The 26,964-nt window shown below is 39.1% G+C and overlaps 1 protein-coding gene across 1 annotated transcript in view; it reads right to left on the bottom strand.

The window, feature by feature from the left end:
* LOC128931483 (uncharacterized) overlaps positions 1–26,964 on the bottom strand; it is a 39,249-nt gene that overhangs the window by 2,571 nt on the left and 9,714 nt on the right. The window contains exons 2-3 of the mRNA XM_078366283.1: positions 6,276–6,412; positions 3,960–4,122 (exon numbers count right to left, since the gene is read on the bottom strand). Coding sequence (XP_078222409.1) covers positions 4,063–4,122; positions 6,276–6,412 — 197 coding nt within the window. The 3' untranslated portion in view covers positions 3,960–4,062. The remainder of the gene's footprint in view (positions 1–3,959; positions 4,123–6,275; positions 6,413–26,964) is intronic.

Here is a 26,964-nt window from a genome sequence, read left to right as displayed (position 1 = left end):
GCAGTTATGAAAGGGAAACTCAAGATCTTTTCAGTTTCATTTTGGTTAAGATATGGTACAAAATATGGCTGCCTTGAAGAAAGTATCTTTCCCGCCTCCAAAGGCAGGAGAAAGCAGAAAGGGAACAGATTTAGGTTGTGGCACAGATTTAGGTTTAGGTCAGATTTCTGACCCCGGAAGACTTTTTGTCTGAGAAGTTGAGAATCCTTAACTCCCAGGCATCTTCCAGGTTCCCAGCTCTTGCTAGTTTGATTCTGTCTGGCACTTAGGAACATGTGACATGTTAAGGGCTAAATGTTTATTATGATAAAAAGGTGGTACATGTACCGTGTATATGTGACAGGGTCATTTTATTCAATAAGCACAGTTCCAAAGGTTTGTGTTACTGGGGGGGGATATATCCATAAAAGATATGCCGTTAAGAAGCTTTCGGCCTAATTGGGGAGATGAGGATGCTACTTATATTTAAAATTCTAAGTGTTATCTTTTAAGTCTATTCATACCTTTATATAAACAAGAGTACCTCAAATATATCTTAAGGAGACAGCTGAGTATTAAGTCTATTCATACCTTTATATAAACAAGAGTACCTCAAATATATCTTAAGGAGACAGCTGAGTAAGAACTTTGGAGAACTGCTGGCTGGTCAAGAAGTTTAAGCCAATCTTACAAAATGTGGGGTTACCTAGATGACCTGGGGGTTTTCTATCTTGAACTTCATAGAAGCCGCAAAAAAGCTCATATCCTCCTCAGCCCCATCCATGAAGTCTGCTGTTCTGCATTTCATGGTCTGCCCTCTTCCTTCAATGTGAGGGACATATCATCAGGTTTAAGGAGAATCCGGGTCTAGTAAAACACAGCTAGCCACAGATTTGTACTAAAAATCCAGTGATATCATTTGCAATGAAAAACTTTAAAATCTAACTTCATGGCTTACTGATTACTGTCTTATACCACTACTATCTATCAATATACCGGGCTATATTGGTAAATGACAGTCTGAGTCAAGAGAAGATTGAAAATAATACACCTAATGGGATGACTGGACTCCTTGCTGGGAGTCACTGGGAGATACTACCCAAAATGCAGTTTGTGTAGGGTGGGGTCAGGCACCCTCAAAAAGTGCCGATGGCAGTGTCACGAGCTTCCTTCTAGGTTTCCTTCTGTTCCCTCCTCACCCACCATAAACCCAATCCTTAAGGCAACAGCTATTATTAACTCAGGGCTCAGAAGAAATAGTCTTAGTTGCCCATATGAAAAGTATTGAAACAGGACTCTGTAAGGATATTCTAGTTAGCCACAGGCATAGAATAGTGGCTTCCTGTGATGTCCAAAACGTGGTTAAGGTCACCATTCTGATGATTTCACTGGCATGTGCTTGCTCATTGAAGAAGGAGAACCAGGCAGAAGAACCTTATAAACGTTTTTAGTCAATGCTTATTTGTTATATTTCTTAAAAACAAAACAAAAATCACAAGTTTAATACTAGTCCTTTGAAATATCGCAAAACCACTTTACCACCTTACTCATGCAGCAAGCTGGTCTGTTTCTCTTTGCTTCTGTTTGCCTCAATAATTTTTGCAAACAGATTCCTCTTCAGCAGATGATATGCAAGAGGTAAAATGTGGCCAGCAACTTTATGGAAATACTAAAAAATAGAAATGTAACATTAAGCAGAGAACATAGCTTAGATATCCTAATAAGTAGCAGAAAATAGATCAAAAAAGCACTTGTTTAACAAAGGCTACTTCCAAAATCATTTCAGCTATACCCTCAAGTGATTAGTGAACACAATTTAGGGACAGGCACCTGGCATTCTAGGAGGCAATCTTCTTGCTCTAGGAGACGAATGGTATATCTTGAAAATTAAGAAAACCAAATTAAATTTGAGCTTCCTTATTCCCTTAGGTTTTATCAACTTTTTCTCATCCCAAACTATGCCCCCAAAGACTTTCTATTCTCTCCACTGTATTACCAGTCAAAAGTTTAAGCTTTCTTTTCCTTAACTGACGCTGTAAGAATAACTATGCTGGGCTGGATGTGGTGGTTTATGCCTGTAATCCCAGCACTTTGGAAGGCCAAGGCAGGTGAATCACCTGAGGTCGGGAGTTTGAGACCAGCCTGACCAACATGGAGAAACCCTGTCTCTATTAAAAATACAAAAAATTAGCTGGGTGTGGTGGCACATGACTGTAATCACAGCTACTCGGGAGGCTGAGGCAGGAGAATCGCTTGAACCCAGGAGATGGAGGTTGTAGTGAGGCAAGATGTGCCATTGCACTCCAGCCTGGGCAACAAGAGTGAAACTCTGTTTCAAAAAAAAAGAATAACTATGCTGACAGTGAGTTTTCAGATCATATTCCCTTTATCCCCAAATTCCTTCTCTCCCCCATCCCTAACATGTACCACCTCCCAACCCCTGTTAAAAGTCATTGCCTTAGGTTTATCAAAAGATTTTAGATGAACTGCTATGATCTACATATACCACCTTTTTTGTTGATCATAATCAACATTTACCCTTAACATGTGGTAAGTACTGCACTAAACCTTTTTGTAACTGGACACGTTATTTCATTCTCACAACAATCAAGCTTGCTACTCATTCACATCTTGGGTTCACATCTTATGGCTCTACTTCTTTGTGGCGAGGACCTCTAGCTGGTCAAGCACTATTCACATGGGTCAGTGACAGTCATTCTGGCTGTTGATTATTTTTACTGATATTTTGATTATTTTACTGATATTTTGATTATTTTTACTGATAAGTATCTATGAGGTAGGCAAACAAAAGTAGCCTAATGTGGTTTCTAGCTGGGTTCTCCAAATGTACACCCCGGCCAGGAGCATCAATTTCACTTGGTAACTTGTTGGAAATGCAAATTCTCGAATTTGGGGAGGGTCGGGAGAGCACCAGTGTGTGTTTGGACAAGCCCTCCCAATGACTCTGATGCTCGCTAAAGCTGGAGAGCTGGTTGAGTCTTGCTCCTCCCAGCGTGGTGTATAAAGTAGCATGGCCATCAGCTGGGAGTGTGACAGATGAAGTCTCAGATCTCATCCTGGATCTACCGATAGCATGCATTTTAACACTGTCTGCAGGTGAGTCATGGGCATTTTACAGTTTGGGAATTACTGCACTGATTGAGGCACTGACTCGAAAACCAGACTGTTTGTGTGAACGTGGGTAAGATGCTATGCCTCTCTGTGACTTGGTTACAGAGCGGGTTAAAATGAGAATGAAATGATCTGCAATTGGGTGTGTACTCTTGCACATGTGCAGAACATATCTTACAGGTAAGGAACAGATACAAAGGTGTTGGAAAGCACCCCACAAGCATGTCATGCCCGCTACACCTTACTGCCTCTTTGACCTTCAGGCAACTATGGTTGACTCAGCACTGGTTCAGCTACTAGGTAAAATTGTCTTATTTAATGAGCAATTAGTTAATGGTAAAACAACGTCTCTTATAAAGCTTAAATCAAGTGTGTTTTTCATCTAAGAATTCAAGCACAATCACAAATACCCCCACCACAATGGAAATGAAATGAAGCATAAGGTGTGTGCACACACTCGCATATGCAGACCCAAACGTATACACGCAGCAAGAAGGCATGTCCCTGTAATGTAAGCCTGTCCCTGTAATGTAATAAGTCAATTCACTTTAATGTAAGCCTAAATGCAAATAATCTTGGTTAACCTTGGAATAAGAACCAGAATATAAGATTCGTTTCAACTCTTTTTAGGACAGCTGCTTTAAAAAAAGAAAATCTCAAAAAAGAAGAAAAAATCAAAATAAAAAAAGAAAATTTCTTCAAAAAGCTCATTTGGAAATACAAGCTAAATCCCTCTCTGACCTCTGCTGGAATTTGGGGGCATAAATGTGCATGTATTCATGTGTGTATATGTGAGTGGGGGAGGGGAGGGGAGGGTGGGTGGCAGGTGGAGGAATGTTTTTACTCACATCAGCCATAGCAAAAGAGGTTCATTCCCAACTCAAGCCCCATCACATGCATCATTAGCAAAATGCACGGAAGTCATCGGTTCCTAAATGGGAGCAAAGGCTTTTAGTCTCTCCTCGTCACTTGTAGCCTCAACTGTATTCTTGCAAATTCTCTTGAAGTCAGCTGAAAGAAATCAATAATATGGAAGATTACACAGTTAGAAAATGAATCAGTCTTCAAAGGTAAGAAGACTAGAAAGCAGAGTTTTTCCTCCTAAGACTTTGTACTAGTCCAGCTTGTGCCACCTTGGGTAGCCATCTGCAGCACTCTGATTTAGAAAGGCAATTTGGTAATTTTTCTACATAGGATTCAAGCTTAAAAACAGCTTAACAAAGATTTCTTTATCAACAACTATCTCACAGGATTTGGTTATAGTCATGATTTTTTTTTTTTTTTTTGAGACAGAGTCTCACTCTGTTGCCAGGCTGGAGTGCAGTGGTGCAGTCTTGGCTCACTGCAACCTCTGCCTCCCAGGTTCAATGACTGTCCCATCTCAGCCTCCTGAGTAGCTGGGACTACAAGTGTGCGCCACCATGCCGAGCTAATTTTTGTATTTTTAGTAGAGACAGGGTTTCACTATGTTGGCCTAGATGGTCTCAAGCTCTTGACCTTGTAACCCGTCCACCTTGGCCTCCCAAAGTGCTGGGATTACAGGTGTGAGCCACCGTGCCCAGCTAAAAACATGATTTTTAAAAAAAATCTATTCCATGGTGGCAACCATGATTTTACATAAGCTTTAAAGATTCAGCAGACTAGTCCAGGAATTGCAAACTTTGGCCAAACCTGGCTCACCCTGTTTTTAACTGCCCTTAAACTATTTTTTTCATTTGTAAATGGTTGAAAAATAAAACAAGAATGTGATAGATTATGCAGCCCACAAAGCCTAAAACATTTACTATCTTGCCCTACATGGAAAGTTTGCCAGCCTGGTCCATGCACTCTATAGCTGCCTCTGCATCTGAGGGTTCTACATCCTTGGATTCAACCAACTGCAGACTGAAATACTCAGAAAAAAAAAAATACGGTATAACTACTATTTACATAGTGTCTACATAATGTTAGGTATTCTAAATAATCTAGATATGATTTGAAATATGCCAATGATGTGTATAAGTTATACAAATACTACACCAGCTTATCTAAGGGACTTGAGCATCAGATTCTGGGTGTCCTTTGAGGTCCTGATACTAAGAGAAAGTGGATTAAAAAAAGATTACAGGCAGTGGCTCACACCTGTAATCCCATTACTTTGGGAGGCCTAGGTGGGCAGATCACAAGGCCAGGAGATTGAGACCATCCTGGCTAACATGATGAAACCTCATCTCTACTAAAAATACAAAAATTAGCTAGGCGTGGTGGTGGGCGCCTGTAATCCCAGCTACTCGGGAGGCTGAGGCAGGAGAATCACTAGAATCGGGGAGTTGGGGGTTGCAGTGAGCCAAGATCGTACCACTGCACTCTAGCAAGCAAGACTCCATCTTAAAAAAAAGAGAGAGAAAGAGACAAGGTCTTTTTGTTGTTGTTGTTCCTCTTGCCCTGTCCTACCTTATTTGTGAAAAAAATTACTGACTTGTGACTTGTGGTGAGTTAAAAACAGGAAAAGACAACAAGGTAAGAGACAAGAAATCACTGCAGAATTAAGCCTTTCGCCAAAGGCTCCACCAGAGTGGGAGAAGAGTGACCAGGGCCAGCGTGGGTTTGAGGTAAGAATAGAGACAATGTCTGATATTTACCTCAAGAATCGATTTCTACAAATTTACATTCCAATGTTGGCTTTCAAGATTTTTTTCATTCTTTCTGGATGTTCATGTGCATGAGATCCCAGGATGCAAATGAGATGGAAATATGAACAGTATCTAATTAGGCTTCCTGTTAACAAATTGTATGTCCTTTTTGACAAACTATACTTCACAATAATAATGAAAAGAATGGATATTATTAAAAAAAACAACAACAACAACAAAACATTTTCAAACAGGTGGCTGCTATACTGGGGGAGAAGAAGATTGCTTAAAACATTAACAATTATACTTAAGAATGACAGGTGATTTTATGTTATATGTATGAGGCACAATGTTCTGATGGTACTCACAAAAAATATAAGGTATAATGTTACCAAGGATGGGCTGGGTACAGTGGCTTTTGCCTGTAATCCTAACATGGGAGGATCTGGTAGACTGAGGCAGGAGGATTGCTTGAACCCAGGAATTTGAGACCAGCCTGGGCAATGTGGCAAGACCCTGTCTTTATAAAAAAAACAAAGGTAGAGAAATTACCTGGATGTGGTGGTAGGCAGCTGTAGTCCCAGCTACTTGGGAGGCTGAGGCGGGAGGATCACCCCAATACAGGAGGTCCAGGCTGCAGTAAGCCATGATCATGTCACTGCACTCCGCCTGGGTGCCAGAGTAAGACGCTGTCTCAAAAAAAAAAAAAAAAATACCAAGGACAGTATTATAAAACTATACTATATACTAGGGCTTTTACCCCCAGTCTATGAACATCATTTGATTCAGTCTTGATGACAGTACAGAATCCATGCTGTCACCTGAGTCACAAAATGTGTTTTGTTCCCTTTCCCACTTGTGGTAGACCAGTATCATATTGAATGAATGGCAAACGTCACCACCTACGTTTCTAACTGTCTATAAACAGTAGTGACATATCTGTTGGTTTGAAACCTTTTAAAAATTAAACTATTTTACATAAGCTTCATGACCTTCCTTTCTTCAGAAAAATTAGTGCTGATCATTTCAAGAAAACAGATGAGGCTTTTTCCAAAAAGTTCCTTAAGGATGGAAAATAAGTGGTTCCTCCCTGTGGGACAGAGAGTTACATCCATGGGTGTAACTGATTGATTAGGACCCTCAGAATCTCTCACAGTGCTCCAGGCAGCCTCTACAAATCAGGGTGGCTATGGAAGTGAAGAAGACCTATTGGTCTTCTTTTAGCAAATAATTTAAAGTGTATCACTTTCCAGTACCATATATTCTATTTTTATACCTGGCAAGTCACATTTGGACTAAAAAGAATAAGCAACTTAGATGAATTACTATGCTAGGAAAACGCTGAAGAACAGAGATGAAAACACTCAGCTCACCATCAGTACAAGGGAAAATACATTCTTCCAGCAATAAAACGTTCTACAGAAGTTTCATGTAACTGAAGCCCAAACTTAAAGAACCTAAGTGAAACCTTAAATTAACTATTCAGAAAGGAAGGCTTAAATGTTACTACTGGAAATACTTGATGTAATGAGCCAGCAGTTTCACTGCGGAACCCTTACTGTGCCCCTGCCCCTACTATCAACCAGAATACTGAAATTAAGCTGCAGTGGTTGTGCCAAGGTAAAAATTAGGCAACTAGGCAGGGAACTCGTTTTGATTTTATTTTTCCAATTTTTTCATTGCATTTTAGGTTTGGGGGTATATGTAAGGAACATGCAAGATTGTTGTATAGGTACACACGTGGCAGTGTGATTTGCTGCCTTCCTCCCCATCACCTATATCTGACATTTCTCCCCATGCTATCTCTCCCCAACTCCCCACCCCTCACTGTCCCTCCCCTATTCCCCCCCACACACCCCAGTGTGTAGTGCTCCCCTCCCTGTGTCCATGTGTTCTCATTGTTCAACACCCACCTATGAGTGAGAACATGTGGTGTTTGATTTTCTGTTCTTGTGTCAGTTTGCTGAGAATGATGGTTTCCAGGTTCATCCATGTCCCTACAAAGGACACGAACTCATCATTTTTGATGGCTGCATAATATTCCATGGTGTATATGTGCCACATTTCCCCTGTCCAGTCTATCATTAATGGGCATTTGGGTTGGTTCCAGGTCTTTGCTATTGTAAACAGTGCTGCCATGAACATTCGTGTGCATGTTTCTTTATAGTAGAATGATTTATAATCCTTTGAATATAAACTCCACAGCTTCTGCACAGCAAAAGAAACAGTCATTAGAGTGAATTGGCAACCATCAGAATGGGAAAAAATTTTTGCAGTTTACCCATCTGACAAAGGGCTGATATCCAGAATCTACAAAGAACTAAAACAGATTTACAAGAAAAAAACAAGCCCATTCAAAAGTGGGCAAAGGACAGGAGCTCTTGTTACTTCAGGTAGTATGCACTCTACAGTCAGAAAACCAAATATGAAAACCAGTGCCTGGCCGGGCGCAGTGGCTCAAGCCTGTAATCCCAGTACTTTGGGAGGCCAAGGCGGGTGGATCACGAAGTCAAGAGATCGAGACCATCCTGGTCAACATGGTGAAACCCTGTCTCTACTAAAATTACAAAAAATTAGCTGGGCATGGTGGCACGTGCCTGTAATCCCAGCTACTCAGGAGGTTGAGGCAGGAGAATTGCCTGAACCCAGGAGGCAGAGGTTGCTGTGAGCTGAGATCGCGCCATTGCACTCCAGCCTGGGTAACAAGAGAGAAACTCCATCTCAAAAAAAAAAAAAAAAAAGAAAACCAGTGCCCTCAGCTGGCACAGTGGCTCACATCTGGGAGGCTGAGGCGGGAGGATCCCTTAAGGTCAGGAGTTTGAGACTAGACTGATCAACATGGTGAAACCCCATCTCTACTTAAAATACAAAAATTATCCAGGAGTGGTGGAGGGTGCCCACCTACTCAGGAGTAATCCCAGCTACTCAGGAGGCTGAGGCAGGAGAATCGCTTGAACCCAGGAGGCAGAGGTTGTAGTGAGCCAATATCGCACCATTGCACCTAGCCTGGGCAACAAGGGCGAAACTCTTTCAAAAAAACAAAAATGAAACCGGAGCTCTTACTGACTAATGCTGAGCACGTGGGTCCATTTCCTTTGTGAATGTGGGAATAAGACCTACTTTAAAGAGTTGGGTGAGAATTAAATATGTGTCCATTACTTTGAAATCATGTCGCTGACATTTAAGAATTGCTCAATAAAAGGTATATTATTTGCTAAGTTAAAGCATTACTGTAAGAAGCTTCAAAGGGATAAGAACAAACTCAACTGTGATTTGCTAATCATTGTCACATTAACAAACTGCCAGTCAATTATACCTCCTTGCAAACGACACTAGGCAAGAGCAAGATGAGGTCCTTCACTCTTGCGTTTTGCCACCACTTCAAAACTAATTAAGTACAGAAGGCTCTAAGGCCTAGAATATTAGACACGGACATAAAACACCAGAACCTCAACTACAGTAGGGTAACAGGCTTTACTCCAGGGCACTACAATTGAACATTCATCACCCCAAAAGTTTGAGAGACTGTCCACCTCTACAACAAATGTGCTCAACCTTTCCCAAATGAGATAGTAATCATGCTTTTTAAAGCTCTCTGTGAGCAGAGACACGAAGAGAAGTCGGCTTAGAGCAGAAGAAGGCTGACCAGTGGCTAGAGCCCACACTGGTCCCATCAGAGACGAAGTGCCTCTGGCTTCAAAGAAGAGATACAGGACAGACCAGCCTGCCTAAAAGAAACAGAATATGGGCTACATTTTTTCTAGTATCCACATGAAGAAAGAAGCAGGTGGGGCCAGAGGAGGAGCTAAAGAAATAACAAAAAACAAGTGACATTAAGATATTTTATTGAACCCATATTTCCAAAATAGTAGTATGTCAATGTATAATCAATACAAGAAACATTTAATCCTGTTTTAATTTACAAACTTAAACGAATGAAAATGATACAAAATTACAGGCCAGGTGCAGTGGCTCATGCCTGTAATCCCAACATTTGGGAAGCCAAGGTGGGTGGATCACTTGAGCTCAGAAGTTCAAGAGCAGCATGGGCAACAGAGTAAGACCCTGTCTCTACGGAAAGGAAAAAACAAAAATAATTAGCCAGGCACACCTGTAGTCCCAGCTACTCGGGAGGCTAAGACCAGATAATTGTGCCACTGTGCTCCATTCTGGGTGACAGAGTGAGACCCTGTCACACACACACACAAAAAGGTAAAAAATAACACAAATGACAAATTTTTTCCTCAGTGGCAGCAGCCACATGTGAGGTACTCAGTGGTCGTCACCCTGGACAGCTCAGCGACATTCATCCCTATGGCATTACTCTAAGTGGCAGAGGTATGACAAAAACAGGTTCATATGAATAGCTGCCATCGAAGACATCACCATCTACTAGCTGGAGACTCTGCACAGGAAAGTTTGAAAACTGCTTTAGAGAACTGGTCTAAATGCAGATGTCCAGGTCACAACCCCAGAGACTGGTAACTACCAAGGCTAGTTAGTTCTGTTCTAAAAAAGAGCCAAATACATGTGCTGGGTAAGAATACGTGGTTCCTTGAAAAGGTGCTAAGTTTGATTTCCCTTTGCGTTCTATCCTCCCAGAACAGGATGATCAATACAGGAAACCAACAGGGCTGTTTACTATAAGGGAATGGAGATGAGGGGAAAGAGCTGAGATGTGATTTTAATTCTCGATGGTCAATGTAGCAGTAACTAAATTATGAGCAGTGGTCCATTCTGGAAGTGTCTTTATGCTTATAGAGAAATATAGAGAAAGTAGTTCAAGATCTTTGGCTTCTGAAAGCTAAATCATTTGACATGCAGATGAAAAATGTTCACAAAGAACCCTCAAAACACACACTATTTCAATAACTTCTATTTTGCAAGTGGACTGTAATGTCAAATGTTCAGAAATAGTTCCCCAAAAGCAGGCAATAGGTTAAACTTCTTTAAATTCTTAAAAATAGGGCCGGGCACGGTGGCTCACACCTGTAATCCCAGCACTTTGGAAGGCCGAGGTGGGTGGATCAAAAGGTCAAGGGATTGAGACCATCCTGGTCAATATGGTGAAACCCCATCTCTACTAAAAATACAAAAAATTAGCTGAGCATGGTGGTGCACGCCTGTAATCCCAGCTACTCAGGAGGCTGAGGCAGGAGAATTGCCTGAACCCAGGAGGTGGAGGTTGCAGTGCGCCGAGATCATGCCATTCCACTCCAGCCTGGGTAAACAAGAGTGAAACTCTGTCTCGAAAAAAAAAAAAAAAATTCTTAAAAATAACCATCAAATTTTGAGCACTGAGGTAAGCATTTTGCTAAGTATCTTAATACTTGTTTATATCCCAAATTCCCCTATGAAGTGAATGTAATTAACTTTATTTTACAGATGAAAAAGACAAGCCTTCATGGGGTTAAATAATTTGCTCAAATGCAACAGCACATCAAAAAGCTTCCTGGGGATGCAAGACTGGTTCAACATATGCAAATCTATAAACATAATCCACCACATAAACAGAACCGAAGACAAAAACCACATGATCATCTCAATAGATGCAGAGAAGGCCTTTGACAAAATTCTACAGCACTTTCTGCTAAAAACTCTCAATAAACTAGGTATTGATAGAACGTATCTCAAAATAATAAAAGCTATTTATGACAAACCAACAGCCAATATCATACTGAATGGGCAAAAACTAGAAGCATTCCCTTTGAAATCTGGCACTAGACAAGGATGCCCTCTCTCACCACTCCTATTTCAATATAGTACTGGAAGTTCTAGCCAGAGCAATCAGGCAAGAAAAAGAAATAAAGGGTATTCAATTACCAAAGGAGGAAGTCAAACTGTCTCTATTTGCAGACAACATGATTGTGTATTTAGAAGACACCATTGTCTCAGCCCAAAATCTCCTGAAACTGATAAGCAACTTCAGCAAAGTCTCAGGATACAAAATCAATGGGCAAAAATCACAAGCATTTCTATACACAAATAATAGACAGAGTGCCAAATCATGAGTGAACTCCCATTCACAATTTATTTGCTGCAAAGCAAATAAAATACCTAGGAATACAACTAACAAAGGATGTGAAGGACCTCTTCAAGGAGAACTACAAACCACTGCTAAAGGAAATAAGAGAGGATACAAACAGATGGAAAACTTTCCATGCTCATGGTTAGGAGGAATCAATATCATGAAAATGGCCATACTGCCCAAAGTAATTTATATATTCAATGCTATCCCATCAAGCTACCATTGACCTTCTTCACAGAACCGGAAAAAAACATTTTAAACTTCTTATGGAACCAAAAGAGAGCCCACTTAGCCAAGACAACCCTAAGCAAAAAGAACAAAGCTGGAGGCATCATGCTACCTAACGTCAAACTATACTACAAGTCTACAGTAATCAAAACAGCATTGTACTGGTACCAAAACACATATGTAGGCCAAAGCAACAGAACAGAGGCCTTGGAAGTAACACCACAAATCTACAACCATCTGATCTTTCACAAAACTTACAAAAACAAGCAATAGGGAAAGGATTCCCTGTTTAGTAAATGGTGTTGGGAAAACTGACTAGTCATGTGCAGAAAACAGAAAGTGGACCCCTTCCTTACACTTTACACTAAAATTACCTCTAGATGGATTAAAGATTTAAATATAAGACCTAACACCATAAAAAACCCTATAAGAAAACCTAGGCAATATCATTCAGGACATAGGCATAGGCAAGGACTTCATGATTAAAACACCAAAAGCAATGGCAACAAAAGCCAAAATAGACAAATGGGATCTAATTAAAGTTAAGAGCTTCTGCACAGCAACAGAAACTATCATTAGAGTGAACCAGCAACCAAAAGAATGGGAAAAAAGGTTTTGCCACCTACCCATCTGACAAAGGGCTAATATCCAGAATCTACAAAAAACTAAATCAGATTTACAAGAAGAAAACAAACCCATTCAAAAGTGGGCAAAAGATATGAACAGACACTTTTCAAAAGAAGACATTTATGAGGCCAAAAATCATATGAAAAAATGCTCATCGTCACTGGTCATCAGAGAGATGCAAATCAAAACCACATTGAGATATCATCTCACGCCAGTTAGAATGGCGATCATTAAAAAATCTGGAGACAACAGATGCTGGAGAGGATGTGGAGAAAAAGGAACACTTTTACACTGTTGGTGGGAGTGTAAATTAGTTCAACCATTGTGGAAGACAGTGTGGTGATTCCTCAAGGACCTAGAAATAGAAATTCCATTTGACCCAGCAATCCCATTACTGGGTATATAACCAAAGGATTATAAATTGTTCTGTTATAAACACACATGCACACATATGTTCATTGCAGCACTGTTTACAGTAGTAAAGATCTGGAACCAACCCAAATGGCCATCAATGATAGACTGGATTAAAAAAATGTGGCACATATACACCATGGAATACTATGCAACCATAAAAAAGGATGAGTTTGTGTCCTTTGTAGGGACATGGATTAATCTGGAAATCATCATTCTCAGCAAACTGACACAAGAACAGAAAACCAAACACCACATGTCCTCACTCATAGGTGGTTGTTGAACAATGAGAACACATAGACATAGGAAGGGGAACATTACACACTGGGGTCTGTTGGGGAGTGGGAGACTAGGGGATGGACAGCGGTGGGTGGGGAAGTTGGGGAGGGATAACATTGGGAGAAATGCCTGATGTAGGTGACGGGGGAATAGAGACAGCAAACCACCATGGCATGTGTGTCCCCATGTAAGAATCCTGCAAGATCTGCACATATATCCTAGAACTTAAAGAACAATAAAAAAAGAAATAAAATGCATGACCATTTTCAAAAATAATAATATTAATAATCATTTGCTCAAGGCCAGACAGCTATGAACTCAGTTTTAAATCAGGAATGATCAACTGTAAAACCTAAGCTTACTCTTTATTACTAAGCTCTAGCAACTGTCTCACAAAAGGTGTATGGACATCCCTACTTCCCAATATAAGGTCCATATGCGTTCACACATATGCACATAGTTACTTATGAAATACATTACCACCTGTTTTAGGGAGCTCTCCGTACCCAACACCATTTTTATCTGTTGGAACAACCAAGCCTGCTCCATGAAAGGTCTTTGTCACAACCTATGTTAAAGAAAAATTTACACAGTTTTCTTTTGTACAGTGCTTTACACCTACTAAAAGTTAACTTGTTTAATGCAAAACAAGACCTTGAAAGGTCAATCATATTAAAGCTGGTTTGATTAATAATAGTTATATTTTCGGAAGAAGATTTTTCCCTATATAAGATGTCATACTGCAGATTTAAAATATAGACTATCAATAAAATGCATGAAGTGGTCAAAAGTAAAAAAACTTAAAAAAAGAATAAAATGTAATTATGGTAAGTAGACATCAAACAAAACCCAAAATACATAAACCCTGAACATATCTGCCAAAAAGTAACATTCGATGACTTTTTTTTTTTTTTTCAGTAAATTTGGACTCCAGGGTAAAAATCTAACACTATTTTTTTCTTAAAAATTAGCTAAAAGTGCCTGGGCACAGTGGTTCACACCTGTAATCCCAGCACTTTGGGAGGCTGAGGTGGCTGGATCACAAAATTAGGAGTTCAAGACCAGTCTGGCCAAGATGGTGAAACTGCATCTCAACTAAAAATACAAAAATTAGCCAGGCGTGGTGGCAGGTGCCTATAATCCCAGTTACTAGCAGGCAGGAGAATTGCTTGAACCCGGGAGACAGAGGTTGCAGTGAGCCGAGATCATGCCACTGCACTCTAGGCTAGATAACAGAGCAAGACTCCATCTCAACAAAAAGAAAAAGAAAATTAGCTAAAAGTTAAACACTCAAAGTAATCACAGAACAGTGAAATAAATGGCTTTTCTTAATTGTTCCAGTCACTTGGAAGTCTGCCTCCTGATTTGTTAAGGAAGAACCCAATACATCCTAGCATGCAAGCCAAAACATCTGGTTCCTCTAAGGTCAAAGTGGCTTCTTGGTAGAAAGCACAGAAGAACTTGGGTCTATAAGAAAGATAGAAACAGTTTTTGTCAGCAAGAAGATACGGTAGGACAGATCTCCTGCCAAATTCAGATCCCCCTATTTTTACCTGGCATATTTAGGCTTGTTTGCAAACTTCCCAAAAGTAAGGCAGTTTCTAGGTTTGTGGTGTCTTTTATGGAGGAAAATCACATAACCAGTGAGCTTTTATCAAGTGTAGCCTTCAAAGACAAAAACAGGCCTAACTACAACCACCACCACGACCCTTCCAGTTTATTCTTCCTTTAGTTCATGTTAGTGGCATTATTTTTAGGTCTTTCCCTAACAAAATATCTGTGCAAATCTTCCACTTCCTCATGCCATTCAGTGAAAAGTTTTTTAAGGCAGAGGAAGGAAGGACACAACCCCAAAACCAAGCCTCTCATCTAAGTTTTTATATCTTAAAGCTGTTTTCTCTCTAATCTTCCTATTCTCCCAGCCTCTTGTTTCTTTCACTATCCTTTATTAAGCTGCCAAAAGGGCAGATCATTCAAAGAAAGTTATTAGACAACTGGTTACCACTTGGGAAAGAAACGAAGTCATCGTCTTCTGTCTTAATCTTTATATCAAGATAATGTGCAGCAAAATTTCAGAATTAAAAGTAAAAATAAAACCATAAAACTAGTAGAAGGTAAATTTTAAAAAATAATTTTGTGATGGAAAAGAAAAAGGTAACTATATGAAAATAAAAAATCTATATACGCAATAATAGTGGGACTTTAACACCCCACCGTTAATGTTAGACAGATCAACGAGACAGAAAATTAACAAGCATATCCAGCACTTGAACTCAGCTCTGGACCAAGCAGATCTAATAGACATCTACAGAACTCTCCACCCCAAATCCACAGAATATACATTCTTCTCAGCACCACATTGCACTTATTCTAAAATTGACCACATAATTAGATGCAAAATTAAATGCAAAAGAATGGAAATAATAAAAAACAGTCTCTTAGACCACAGTGCAATCAAATTAGAACTCAGGATTAAGAAATTCACTCAAAACTGCACAGCTACCTGGAAACTGAACAACCTGCTTCAGAACGACAACTGGAGAAATAACTAAATGAAGACAAAAATAAAGATGTTCTTAGAAACCAAAGAGAACAAGACAAAACATACCAGAATCTCTGAGACACATTAAAAGCAGGGTCTAGAGGGAAATTTATAGCACTAAATGCCCACAAGAGAAAGCAGGAAAGATCTAAAATTGACACCCTCACAGCACAATTAAAGAAACTAGAGAAGCAAGAGCAAACAAATTCAAAAGCTAGCAGAAGACAAGAAATAACTAAGATCAAAGCAGAACTGAAGGAGATAGAGACACGAAAACCCTTAAAAAAAAAATCAGTGAATCCAGGAGCTGATTTTTAGAAGATCAACAAAACATATAGACCGCTAGCCAGATTAATGAAGAAGAAGAGAGAGAATAATCAAATAGATGCAATAAAAAATGATAAAGGGGGGTATCACCACCAATCCCACAGAAATAAAAATTACCGTCAGAGAATACTATAAACACCTGTATGCAAATAAACCAGAAAATCTAGAAGAAACTAATAAATTCCTGGACACATACACCCTCCCAGGACTAAACCAGGAAGAAGTTGAATCCTGAGTAGACCAATAACAAGGTTTGAAATTGAGGCAGTAATTAATAGCCTACCAACCAAAAAAAGTCCAGGATAAGATGGTTTCACAGCTGAATTCTACCAGAGGTACAAAGAAGATCTGGTAACATTCCTTCTGAAACTATTCCAAACAATAGAAAAAGAGGGCCTCATTTTATGAGGCCAACATCATCCTGATACCAAAACCTGGTGGAGACACAACAAAAAAAGAAAATTTCAGGCCAATATCCCTGATGAATATCGATGCAAAATCCTCAATAAAATACTGGCAAACTGAATCCAGTAGCACATCAAAAGCTTATCCACCATGATCAGGTTGGCTTCACCCCTGGGATGCAAGGATGGTTCAACATATGCAAATCAATAAACGTAATCCATTGCATAAACAGAACCAATGACAAAAACGACATGATTATCTCAATAGATGCAGAGAAGACCTTCAACAGAATACAACAGCGCTTCATGCTAAAAACTCTCAATAAACTAGGTATTGATGGAATGTATCTCAAAATAATAAGAGCTATTTATGACAAACCCACAGCCAATATCATACTGAACAGGCAAAAACTGGAAGCATTCCCTTTGAAAACTGGCACAAGACAAGAATGCCCTCTCTCACCACTCCTATTCAACACAGTATTGGAAGTTCTAGAGATCCAAGATGGCTGATCACTAACAGTTCGGGATTGTAGCTCCCAGTGAAAGTGCAGAGAACAAGAGGACGCCACACTTTCAGATGAATTTTCATCGCTCACGGACCAGAAGATTCCAAGTGGAGGGGCCTCACAGGTCACCAGCACGACTCTTGTGGCCGGCGCAGTGGTTTTGCTGGTGCCTCGGCGTGGCAGCTCTTAGTGCAGAGTAAACGGGAGGAGATTGCCGGGCAGAAGAGCACCATCAGTCTTATCGCTGCTGTTTTGGCTGGCACAGTGGGTTGCTCGGATTCCAGCGCTGGGAATCAATAAACTGGGCGTCCACTCAGAAACCCAACTAGAAAGGTGGTAATCGTAAAGACAACAGATGGATAAATTTATAACAAAGAGAAGAAACCAGCCTAAAAAGGCTGAGAATACCCAAAATCGGAACCCCACTCCCTCTACAGGGAATTACAGTTCCTCATCAGCAACAGAGCAAGGTCTGATGGAAAAGGACTGTGTTCCATTATCAGAAGTAGGCTTCAGAAGGTGGATGATAAGAAGCCGATGGAAAAGGACTGTGTGCCATTATCAGAAGTAGGCTTCAGAAGGTGGATGATAAGAAACTTCTGGGAGTTAAAAGAACTTGTTCTAACCCAAGTAAAGAAACAAAGGTTTGAGGAAATGCTAGCAAGAATAGACAATATAGAGAAGAATATAAATGAACTAACAGAGTTGAAAAACACAACAGAAAAACTTAGCGAAATATGCACAAGTTTGAATAGCCAAATTGATCAAGCAGAAAAAAGAATATCAGAGGTTGAAGACCTACTTAATGAAATAAAATGAGAAGACAAGAATAGAGAAAAATGGATAAAAAGGAAAGAGCAAAGTCTCCAAGAAATATGGGACTATGTGAAAAGACCTAATTTATGTTTGATAGGTGTATCTGAATACGACAAAGAGAATGAATCCAAGCTGGAAAATACTCTTCAGGATATTATTCAGGAAAACTTTCCAAATCTAGCAAAGCAGCACAATATTCCACTCCGGGTAATACAGAGAACACCACAAAGATATTCCTCAAGAAGAGCAACCCCAAGGCACATAATCGTTAGATTCACCAGGATTGAAATGAAGGAGAAAATACTAAGGGCAGCCAGAGAGAAAGGTCAGATTACCCACAAAGGGAAGCCTATTAGACTTACAGCAGATCTCTCAGCAGAAACTCTACAAGCCAGAAGAGAGTGGGGGCCGATATTCAACATCCTTAAAGAACAGAACTTTCAGCCTAGAATTTCATATCCTGCCAAACTAAGCTTCACAATTGAAGGAAAAATAAAATCTTTTATGAACAAGAAAGTACTCAGAGATTTTATTACCACCAGGCTGGCTTTACAAGAGCTTCTGAAAGAAGCATTATACATGGAAAGGAATAACCAGTATTAGCCTTTCTAAAAATATACCAAAAAATCAAGAGCATCAACATAAAGAAGAATTTACATCAATGAATGGATAAAATAGCCAGTTAATATCAAATGGCAGTAACCCTAAATTTAAGTCGACCAAATCCCCCAATCAAAAGATACAGCCAAAACCTAATGATATGCTACATCCAGGCCCATTTCACATTCAAAGATACACAAAGACTTAAAACAAAGGGACGGAGAAAGATTTACCAATCAAATGGAGAGCAAAAATAAATAAATAAAAAGCAAGAGTTGCAATTCTCACATCTGATAAAATAGATTTCAAAGCAACAAATATATGGTAGTAAAAGGATCAATGCAACAATAAGAGCTAACGATCCTAACACCCAGATACATGAGACTCATAAAGAGATTTAGACTCAATGAGACAGAAAATTAATAAGGATATCCAGGACTTGAACTCAGATCCAGAACAAGTAAACTCAATAAATAGTTATAGAGCTCTCCATTTTAAATACACAAAATATACACTCTCTACCTTAAATACACAAAATATTGATCGGCCATTATTAATACCCATTTTTAGAATAAAGCTACATTCCCGTTTTCTTTCCCTCTTTTTCTTCCTCTTTCTTCCTCTCCTTCACTCAAAAAAAAAAGGTTAAGTTATTCTTTATATAATCATAGAAGCCCTGATTATTGTGATAACACTTGGACAACAAAAATGCCTCAAATTCAACTTATGGTTTCACCATTGCTAATCTGAAAACTCCCAGGAAACATAAGACAAGCTCAGGATTTTATAACTATCTAGTGTTAGAAAGAACGTCTGTTGCCTACAGACAATATTTGAAAATACTGCCCATTGAACTGGCAATACAAACATAATCAGCATCTAAAGAGAGACAGCCTCTTCGTTTTGTGAAACCATTTATTCTTGATCTTTCTGTCTCCACCCTTGTTTCATTCATCTCCTCTGCCACAGACACAGTCACTATTTTTATTGTTTGATAATAATTATAACTATTACAATTATTGCCATCATTAAGAAAAATAGAAGGAACATATAAGTATCTGAGCAGGGCAGTATGAAGGAAAATTCATCCCCTTTTCCCCGCCGCAAAAAAAAAAAAAAAAAAAAAAAGGAAGTTCTGGCCAGGGCAATCAAGCAAGAGAAAGAAATAAAGGGTATTCAGTTAGGAAAAGAGAAAGTCAAATTGTCTCTATTTGCAGATGACATAACTATATATTTAGAAGACCCCATTGTCTCAGCCCCAAATTTTAAGCTGAAAAGCAACTTCAGCAAAATCTCAGGATATAAAATCAATGTGCAAAAATAACAAGCATTCCTGTACACCAATAACAGACAAACAGAGAGCCAAATCATGAGTGAACTACTATTCACAATTGCTACAAAAAGATGAAATGCCTAGGAATACAACTTACAGGGAATGTGAAGGACCTCTCCCAGGAGAACTACAAACAACTGCTCAAGGAAATAAGAGAGAACACAAACAAATGGAAAAGCATTCCATGCTCATGGTTAGGAAGAATCAATATCATGAAAATGGCCATACTGCCCAAAGAAATTTATAGATTCAATGCTATCCCCATCAAGCTACCACTGACTTCCTTCACAAAACTGGAAAAAACTACTTTAAATTTCGTATGAAACCAAAAAAGAGCCTGCATAGCCAAGACAACCCCAACCAAAAAGAACAAAGCTGGAGGGATCACGCTACCGGACTTCAAACTATACTACAAGGCTACAGTAATCAAAACAGCATGGCACTGGTACCAAAACAGAGATATAGACCAATGGAACAGAACAGAGGCCTCAGAAATAATGCCACACATCTACAGCCATCTGCTCTTTGACAAACTTGACAAAATCAAGCAATGGTGAAAGAATTCCTTATTTAATAAATGATGTTGTGAAAACTAGCTAGCCATATGCAGAAAGCTGAAACTGGATCCCTTCCTTAACCTTATACAAAAATTACCTCCAGATGGATTAAAGACTTTAATGTAAAACCCAAAATCATAAAAACCCTAGAAGAAAACCTAGGCAATATCATTCAGGAAGTAGGCAAAGGCAAGGACTTCATGACTAAAACACCAAAAGCAATGGCAACAAAAGCTAAAACAGACAAACAGGATCTAATTCAACTAAAGAGCTTCTGCACAGCAAAAGAAACTATCATTAGCATGAAAAGAATGAGAGAAAATTTTTGCAATCTCTCCATCTGACAAGGGGCTAATATCCAGAATCTACAAAGAACTTAAACAACCCCATCAAAAAGTGGGTAAAAGATATGAACAGACATTTTCAAAAGGAGACATGTATACAGCCAACATACATATGAAAAAAAGCTCATCATCACTGATCATTAGAGAAATGCAAATCAAAAGCACATTGAAATACCATCTCATGCCAGTTAGAATGGTGATCATTAAAAAGTCAGGAGTCAACAGATGCTGGAGAGGATGTGGAGAAATAGGAAGGCTTTTACACTGTTGGTAGGAGTGTAAATTAGTTCAAGCAATGTGGAAGACACTGTGGCGATTCCTCAAGGATCTAGAAAGAGAAATACCATTCGGCCCAGCAATCCCATTACTGGGTATATACCCAAATGAGTACAAATCATTATTTTATAAAGACACATGCACACGTATGTTGATTGTGGCACTGCTTACAATGGCAAAGACTTGGAACCAACCCAAATGCCCACCAATGATAGACTGGATAAAGAAAATGTGGCACATATACACCACGGAATACTATGCAGTCATAAAAAGGATGAATTCATGTTCTTTGCAGGGACATAGATGAAGCTGGAAACCATCATTCTCAGCAAACATAACAGAAGAGCAGAAAACCAAACACTGCATGTTCTCACTCATAAGTGGGTGTTGAACAATGAGAACACATGGACACAGGGAGGGGAATATCATATACTGGGGCCTGTTGGTGGGTGGGAGGCTGAGAGAGGGATAGCATTAGGAGAAATACCTAGTGTAGAGGATGGGGTGATGGATGCAGCAATCCATCATGGCACATGTATACCTATGTAACAAACCTGCAAGTTCTGCACATGTACCCTAGAACCTAAAGTATAATAATTGAAAAAAATTCCATCTAGTGAAGTCAAGAAGACAAGACAAATTAACTGATAAAATAGATCTGCAAAGTAGAACAGTAAATAAAAATTAATGTCTTTAAACTATAAGGAAGTCTAACAAAGGAAAAGACTAATATGCAAATTGCAACACATATACAAAAAGACAAATTCTAACCCTGATAGAAAAATGGGCAGAGTTCAGGCAGTTAAAAAAAATACAATGGCCAACAGAGAAGTGAAAAATATTTAACATTCTTTATAATTAAAGAAATGCTAATTAAAACAGTGCAGAATTTTATACCTACCAGTATGGAAAAAACTAAAAAGACTAAAGAAAATCCTGCAAAATTAGAAACCAGGAAAGAAAAACTACACACACACACACATAGAAACACACACACACAGAAACACACACACATATAGAAACACACACATAGAAACACACACACGGAAACACACACAAACACACACACAGAAATACACACATATAGAAACACACACACATATAGAAACACACAAACACACACAAACACACACATATAGAAACACACACACATATAGAAACACACACACAAACACACACAAACACACACACATACACACACATACACACATATAGAAACACACAGAAACACACACACACATGTAGAAACACACACAAACACACACAGAAATACACATATATAGAAACACACACACATAAACACACACACAAACACACACACATACAGACACATACACACATACACACACATATAGAAACACACACACAGAAACACACACACACATGTAGAAACACACAAACACACACAGAAATACACACATATAGAAACACACACACATATAGAAACACACACAGAAACACACACACACAGAAACACACACACACATACACAAACTACTTTGGATCTGGCAACACTACGTCTAGGAATTTATTCTAAAAAAAAACCCTGATAAGTATGCAAATAAAGGTATAAAAGGATATCTATGGCAGGGTTGTCTGTATTTGTGAAAAACCTTAAACAACCCAAACTTTGAACATAAGCACAGTATTCTGCAGCCACTCAACATTAGGAGGTAGACCTTAAATTGGCAATATGAAATGATAGACATAACGTATTCATAGGTGTAAAAAGCAGGACATAAAGCGTGATAATGAAAGAAAAAGACAACAGGGCTGTAGTTGCCAACTCGGGCTGAACAACACATAGTACATGTTCAGATTTTTCACGGATGATTACCTGTGCTAATTGTCCATAAAGAGGTATCAATTAGGAAGTCATCAGAATCGTAATTTTATTATGAAGAATAAGGTGACAAATTTTGTCATCTTATGGAAGAATCTGTCATTTGTATGGGGTGTCCACTGTATGGGGTGGGTGATATCTGAAGCATCAAATCACAGGCGGATAGAGTGACACCGACATTTTATGCATCATTGAACCAATGTTCCTTGGGAAGAAATCTAGGTATGGAAAAGGTGAAGTGGAAGAGAACCAATTAGTAAGAAGATGAGATGGAAAGAATGCTAAATATGGAAAATATGAAGCTGGGTTTTGTATGCATCATTTAAGATTTTGGACAAGACTCAAAACCTCTACAACCATCAATTTCATTATCTATAAAATAGGGTGATAATTCCAACTTTGGAGATTTGTTGTAGGGAGTCAAATGGTGTAACTCACAACAACTCTGCCCTCCAAAGTGTGCTAAGTTACTGTCAGTATAAAAACACGATTTCTAGTGTGCTGTGCAGGCTCTATCATACTAGAGTGGACATATTCTTACACTCACACCAAGGGGAAGCCACTGACTCACATATACTAGTGGAGTTGAATTCTTCAGTAGAAAAATTGGAATTAAATGAAGATCTCACAAAAACAATAAAAGAACAAGCTTACATATAACAGAAAAGGATTTGAAAGTATCATCATCCACAGGGAGGATTAAAAACAAGATTGTCTTGTAAGTTCTTTTTTGCCTTTGTTTTTACCAGCTGTTTTTGGATAAAGAACAAATACTAAAATAAAACTTCATGGGGCAGGGTCTAGGACAAAAATATCTATGAAATATAAACCTCAATAATATCTTATTTATGGGGAAGAATTAAGAAAATCTAATCTGAAACAAATTATAGCTTGTGGTAGAAATAAAGACTGATTAAATAATTTGCTAATAGCTGTTATGTGTTTGGATGTTCAGACTTTAGTCAAAACAAAGGGGGATTAACTAGACTACAAATTCGACCCTTCCTCCTCGTTAAAAGGTGGGAGAAGCTTCCTATGAAAACCAGAAAGGTAAATGGCCATATAAAATCTTACTTTTTAAAATGTCATGTTGTAATGAGTTTCATTAACATGTACGTTTTAAGCAAGTTTCCAGTGTATAGGACTAAAGAAAGCGTGCCTAGAACTTATCAGAATGTCATCCTTGAAGCCAAATCAACATCAGAGAGGGAACTGAAGATTTCATACCTAAGTACACTAAGGTCCTTCATTACCAGTGCTAGTTTAAGGAATAACAAGTTCTCCATGTAGCTTAGAACATTCAGATGAACCAGCAAGGGCAGACAGTGAGAGGTTGGAGGGGTCTGGGGAGCCCTAATTCCAGTAACAAATGTTTCTTTCCCTCAGAGACCATAAGAAAAAACTCCTATAGAATTCTCATTTACTCCAAAGCAGAAATCTTCCAGCTCATCATTAACTTACTCTGAAATCTATAGCTGAAAAACCAAAGGAATCCAACACTAGGAAGTATTTGCTCCGTTGCAAAATAATCCCCTTGCACTGCAGACATTACGAGAGATGTAAAAGGAAATGATGGGATAAAGAAGGAAAAGGAAGCACGGCTTATAGACACGTTTACTGGAGAAAACGTACGTATGTCAATTTCATTATGCACAAAGAAACTTTCACTTAACTTTATGAAGTGATTAACTGATAAACAAGATTAAAAGAGTGGCAAATACTGGCCTGAGTTATTCAACCACAGCAGCGATACCAGTAGTTATGCAATTCAACCAGTGTACCAACCCACAGGAGCCATCTGACGCCTGTTTCAGTGGCATCCTCCTAGCACCCAGGAGGGACAGCATCCAGCTCTTCAGTTAGGGCTACAGAAGAGAAGCGTAGAGTAGAGACAAGAAGGAATCAAGAGGGGGGAAAAATCTGCTAAATAGCAAAACAGAGGCCAACAGATTGAAGTCATGCTTTCTTCTGTCTCTGTTTCAACTTCATGGTTTTCCCTGCCAGTGAGGGCCCCAGTTCTCTGGCTGCTTCTGTGAGTTTCTCATCGATGTTTTTCAAGTGATTGGTTTTCTTTTTTATCTGTTACTTCTTTAAGATTTTTTCTTAAAAAATAATTTAAAAAGAAGTAGAAGTCCTCATTATGTGGCAGGCCACTGTATTAAGTGCAAAGACTTTAGGGAGTTGAGCCAAGTTAAACATGTCAAGTTCCATGCAAGAATAAGTCCACAGAACAATTACCAACACTTCTTTCAAAATTCCTAACAGTTTTCTTCAAATGAGAAAAGCAATATTAATTTAAAAAATGGCAGTCACAGAAAGAACAGATATGATTCGAATTCATATTAGTACTTTAATAAAGAAATAAGGGATATTTACAAAGCTGAGATTGGTCAAGTTTTAAGTTGTATCACTTGACACTAAGATATGGCATACTACTATGGAGAAGTCTGACCTAACAGAAAAAGTAGACATCAAAAAAAATGTTTCAGGGGCCAGGCGTGGTGTCTCATGGCTGTAATCCCGGCACTTTGGGAGGCTGAGGTGGGGGTATCACTCGGGTCAGCAGCTCAAGACAAACCTGGCCAACATGTAAAACCCTGACTCCACTAAAAATACAAAACTCAGCCTGGTGTGGCACACACACCTGTATTCACAGCTACAAGAATTACCTGAACCCAGCCTAAGACTCTGTCTCAAAAAGAAACTTTTTGTTTTGAGATGGAGTTTCACTCTTGTTGCCCAGGCTAGAATGCAATGGCAGGGTCTCAGCTCACTGCAACCTCTGCCTCCCAGTTCAAATGATTTTCCTGCCTCAGCCTCCCGAGTAGCTGGGATTACAGGCATGTGCCATCACACCTGGCTAATTTTTGTGTTTTTAGTAGAGACCATGTTGGCCAGGCTGGTCTCGAACTCCTGATCTCAGGTGATCTGCCCACCATAGCCTCTCAAAGTGCTGGGATTAGTTTTTTTTTTTTTTTTTAAAGAGACAGAGGATCCTGTTATAATAACATTTAAAGTCAACAGATTTTTTTTATAAGGTTGAAATTTGTGTTAAGAAAAATTTAGAAAACATGAAAGGAAAGCAGAGCTACTTTGTAATCTTACACAAAAGCATAATCCAAAGTTGTTTTCAAAAGTGTGTGAATATACAGCACGTGAATGCCACTTACAGAAATAATTTGCTATTTTATCATAAGCAGGTTAAGATTTGGCCATCCATATAAAAGGTCAAGAGTGAAATGAAGAGCGGGAAGGGCGTGCCAGACCCCCAGGAAGAAAGTTGCAGGGAGTAACAACTCCTAGGAAGAAACTCATGATTCACTGCTGACAACTGAGAGTTTCTAGCATTCCCTACAGCACTGTTATCAAAGGGCTTTGAACATTTATAGTGTGTGCTAGTCTTAGCTTCATTTTACTTATCAGAAAAAAAAAAGGCACAGAGGACAATCAACTTACCCAAGTTCAGAGCGCTAGAAGATTAAACCAGTAGAGTTATCAGTAGAGCAGGTAGATTGAAGTGCCACAGAAACCCAAGCCACCAAAACCTAACTTCTGATGACAGCACACAGTTACACTAAACCTTACCTTCAATTATGATCAGCTGTATGTCTAGAGGATTGTTTATATCAACCATCAAATGCAAATGTGATCATGTCAGTCCCATGTGAATCAATCTGTACAGTCTTCCTCAATACTCTGGCATGGCATATAGCCATTCAAGCCCCCTGTGCCACGCATTTCCACTCTCACACACACACTGCTCCCTTACCTAAAACATTCTTCTTCTCATTCTTTCTAGTAAGTCCTTAGGCATCCATCAAAGCCGACATAAAATATCCTCTTTTACCTCTGCCGCTATTGAAGGTACTTGGTAGCTGCCTTCCCACACATATCACATTATTGTGACTATCTCTGTAAGTTTTTGTCTCTGCCTACACCTACTATAACACTTTGCTGTGTGATGCTTAAAGATAAGGTACAATGGGCCAGGCACGGCTCACACCTGTAATCCCAGCATTTTAGGAGGCTGAAGCGGGTGGATCACCTGAGGTTGGGAGTTCAAGACCAGCCTGACCAATGGGGAGAAACCCTGTCTCTACTAAAAATACACACTTAG

The sequence above is a fragment of the Callithrix jacchus genome, chromosome 3 (assembly GCF_049354715.1).
Source record: "Callithrix jacchus isolate 240 chromosome 3, calJac240_pri, whole genome shotgun sequence".
NCBI lineage: Eukaryota > Metazoa > Chordata > Mammalia > Primates > Cebidae > Callithrix > Callithrix jacchus.
This window is presented reverse-complemented; position numbering and strand designations above follow the sequence as displayed.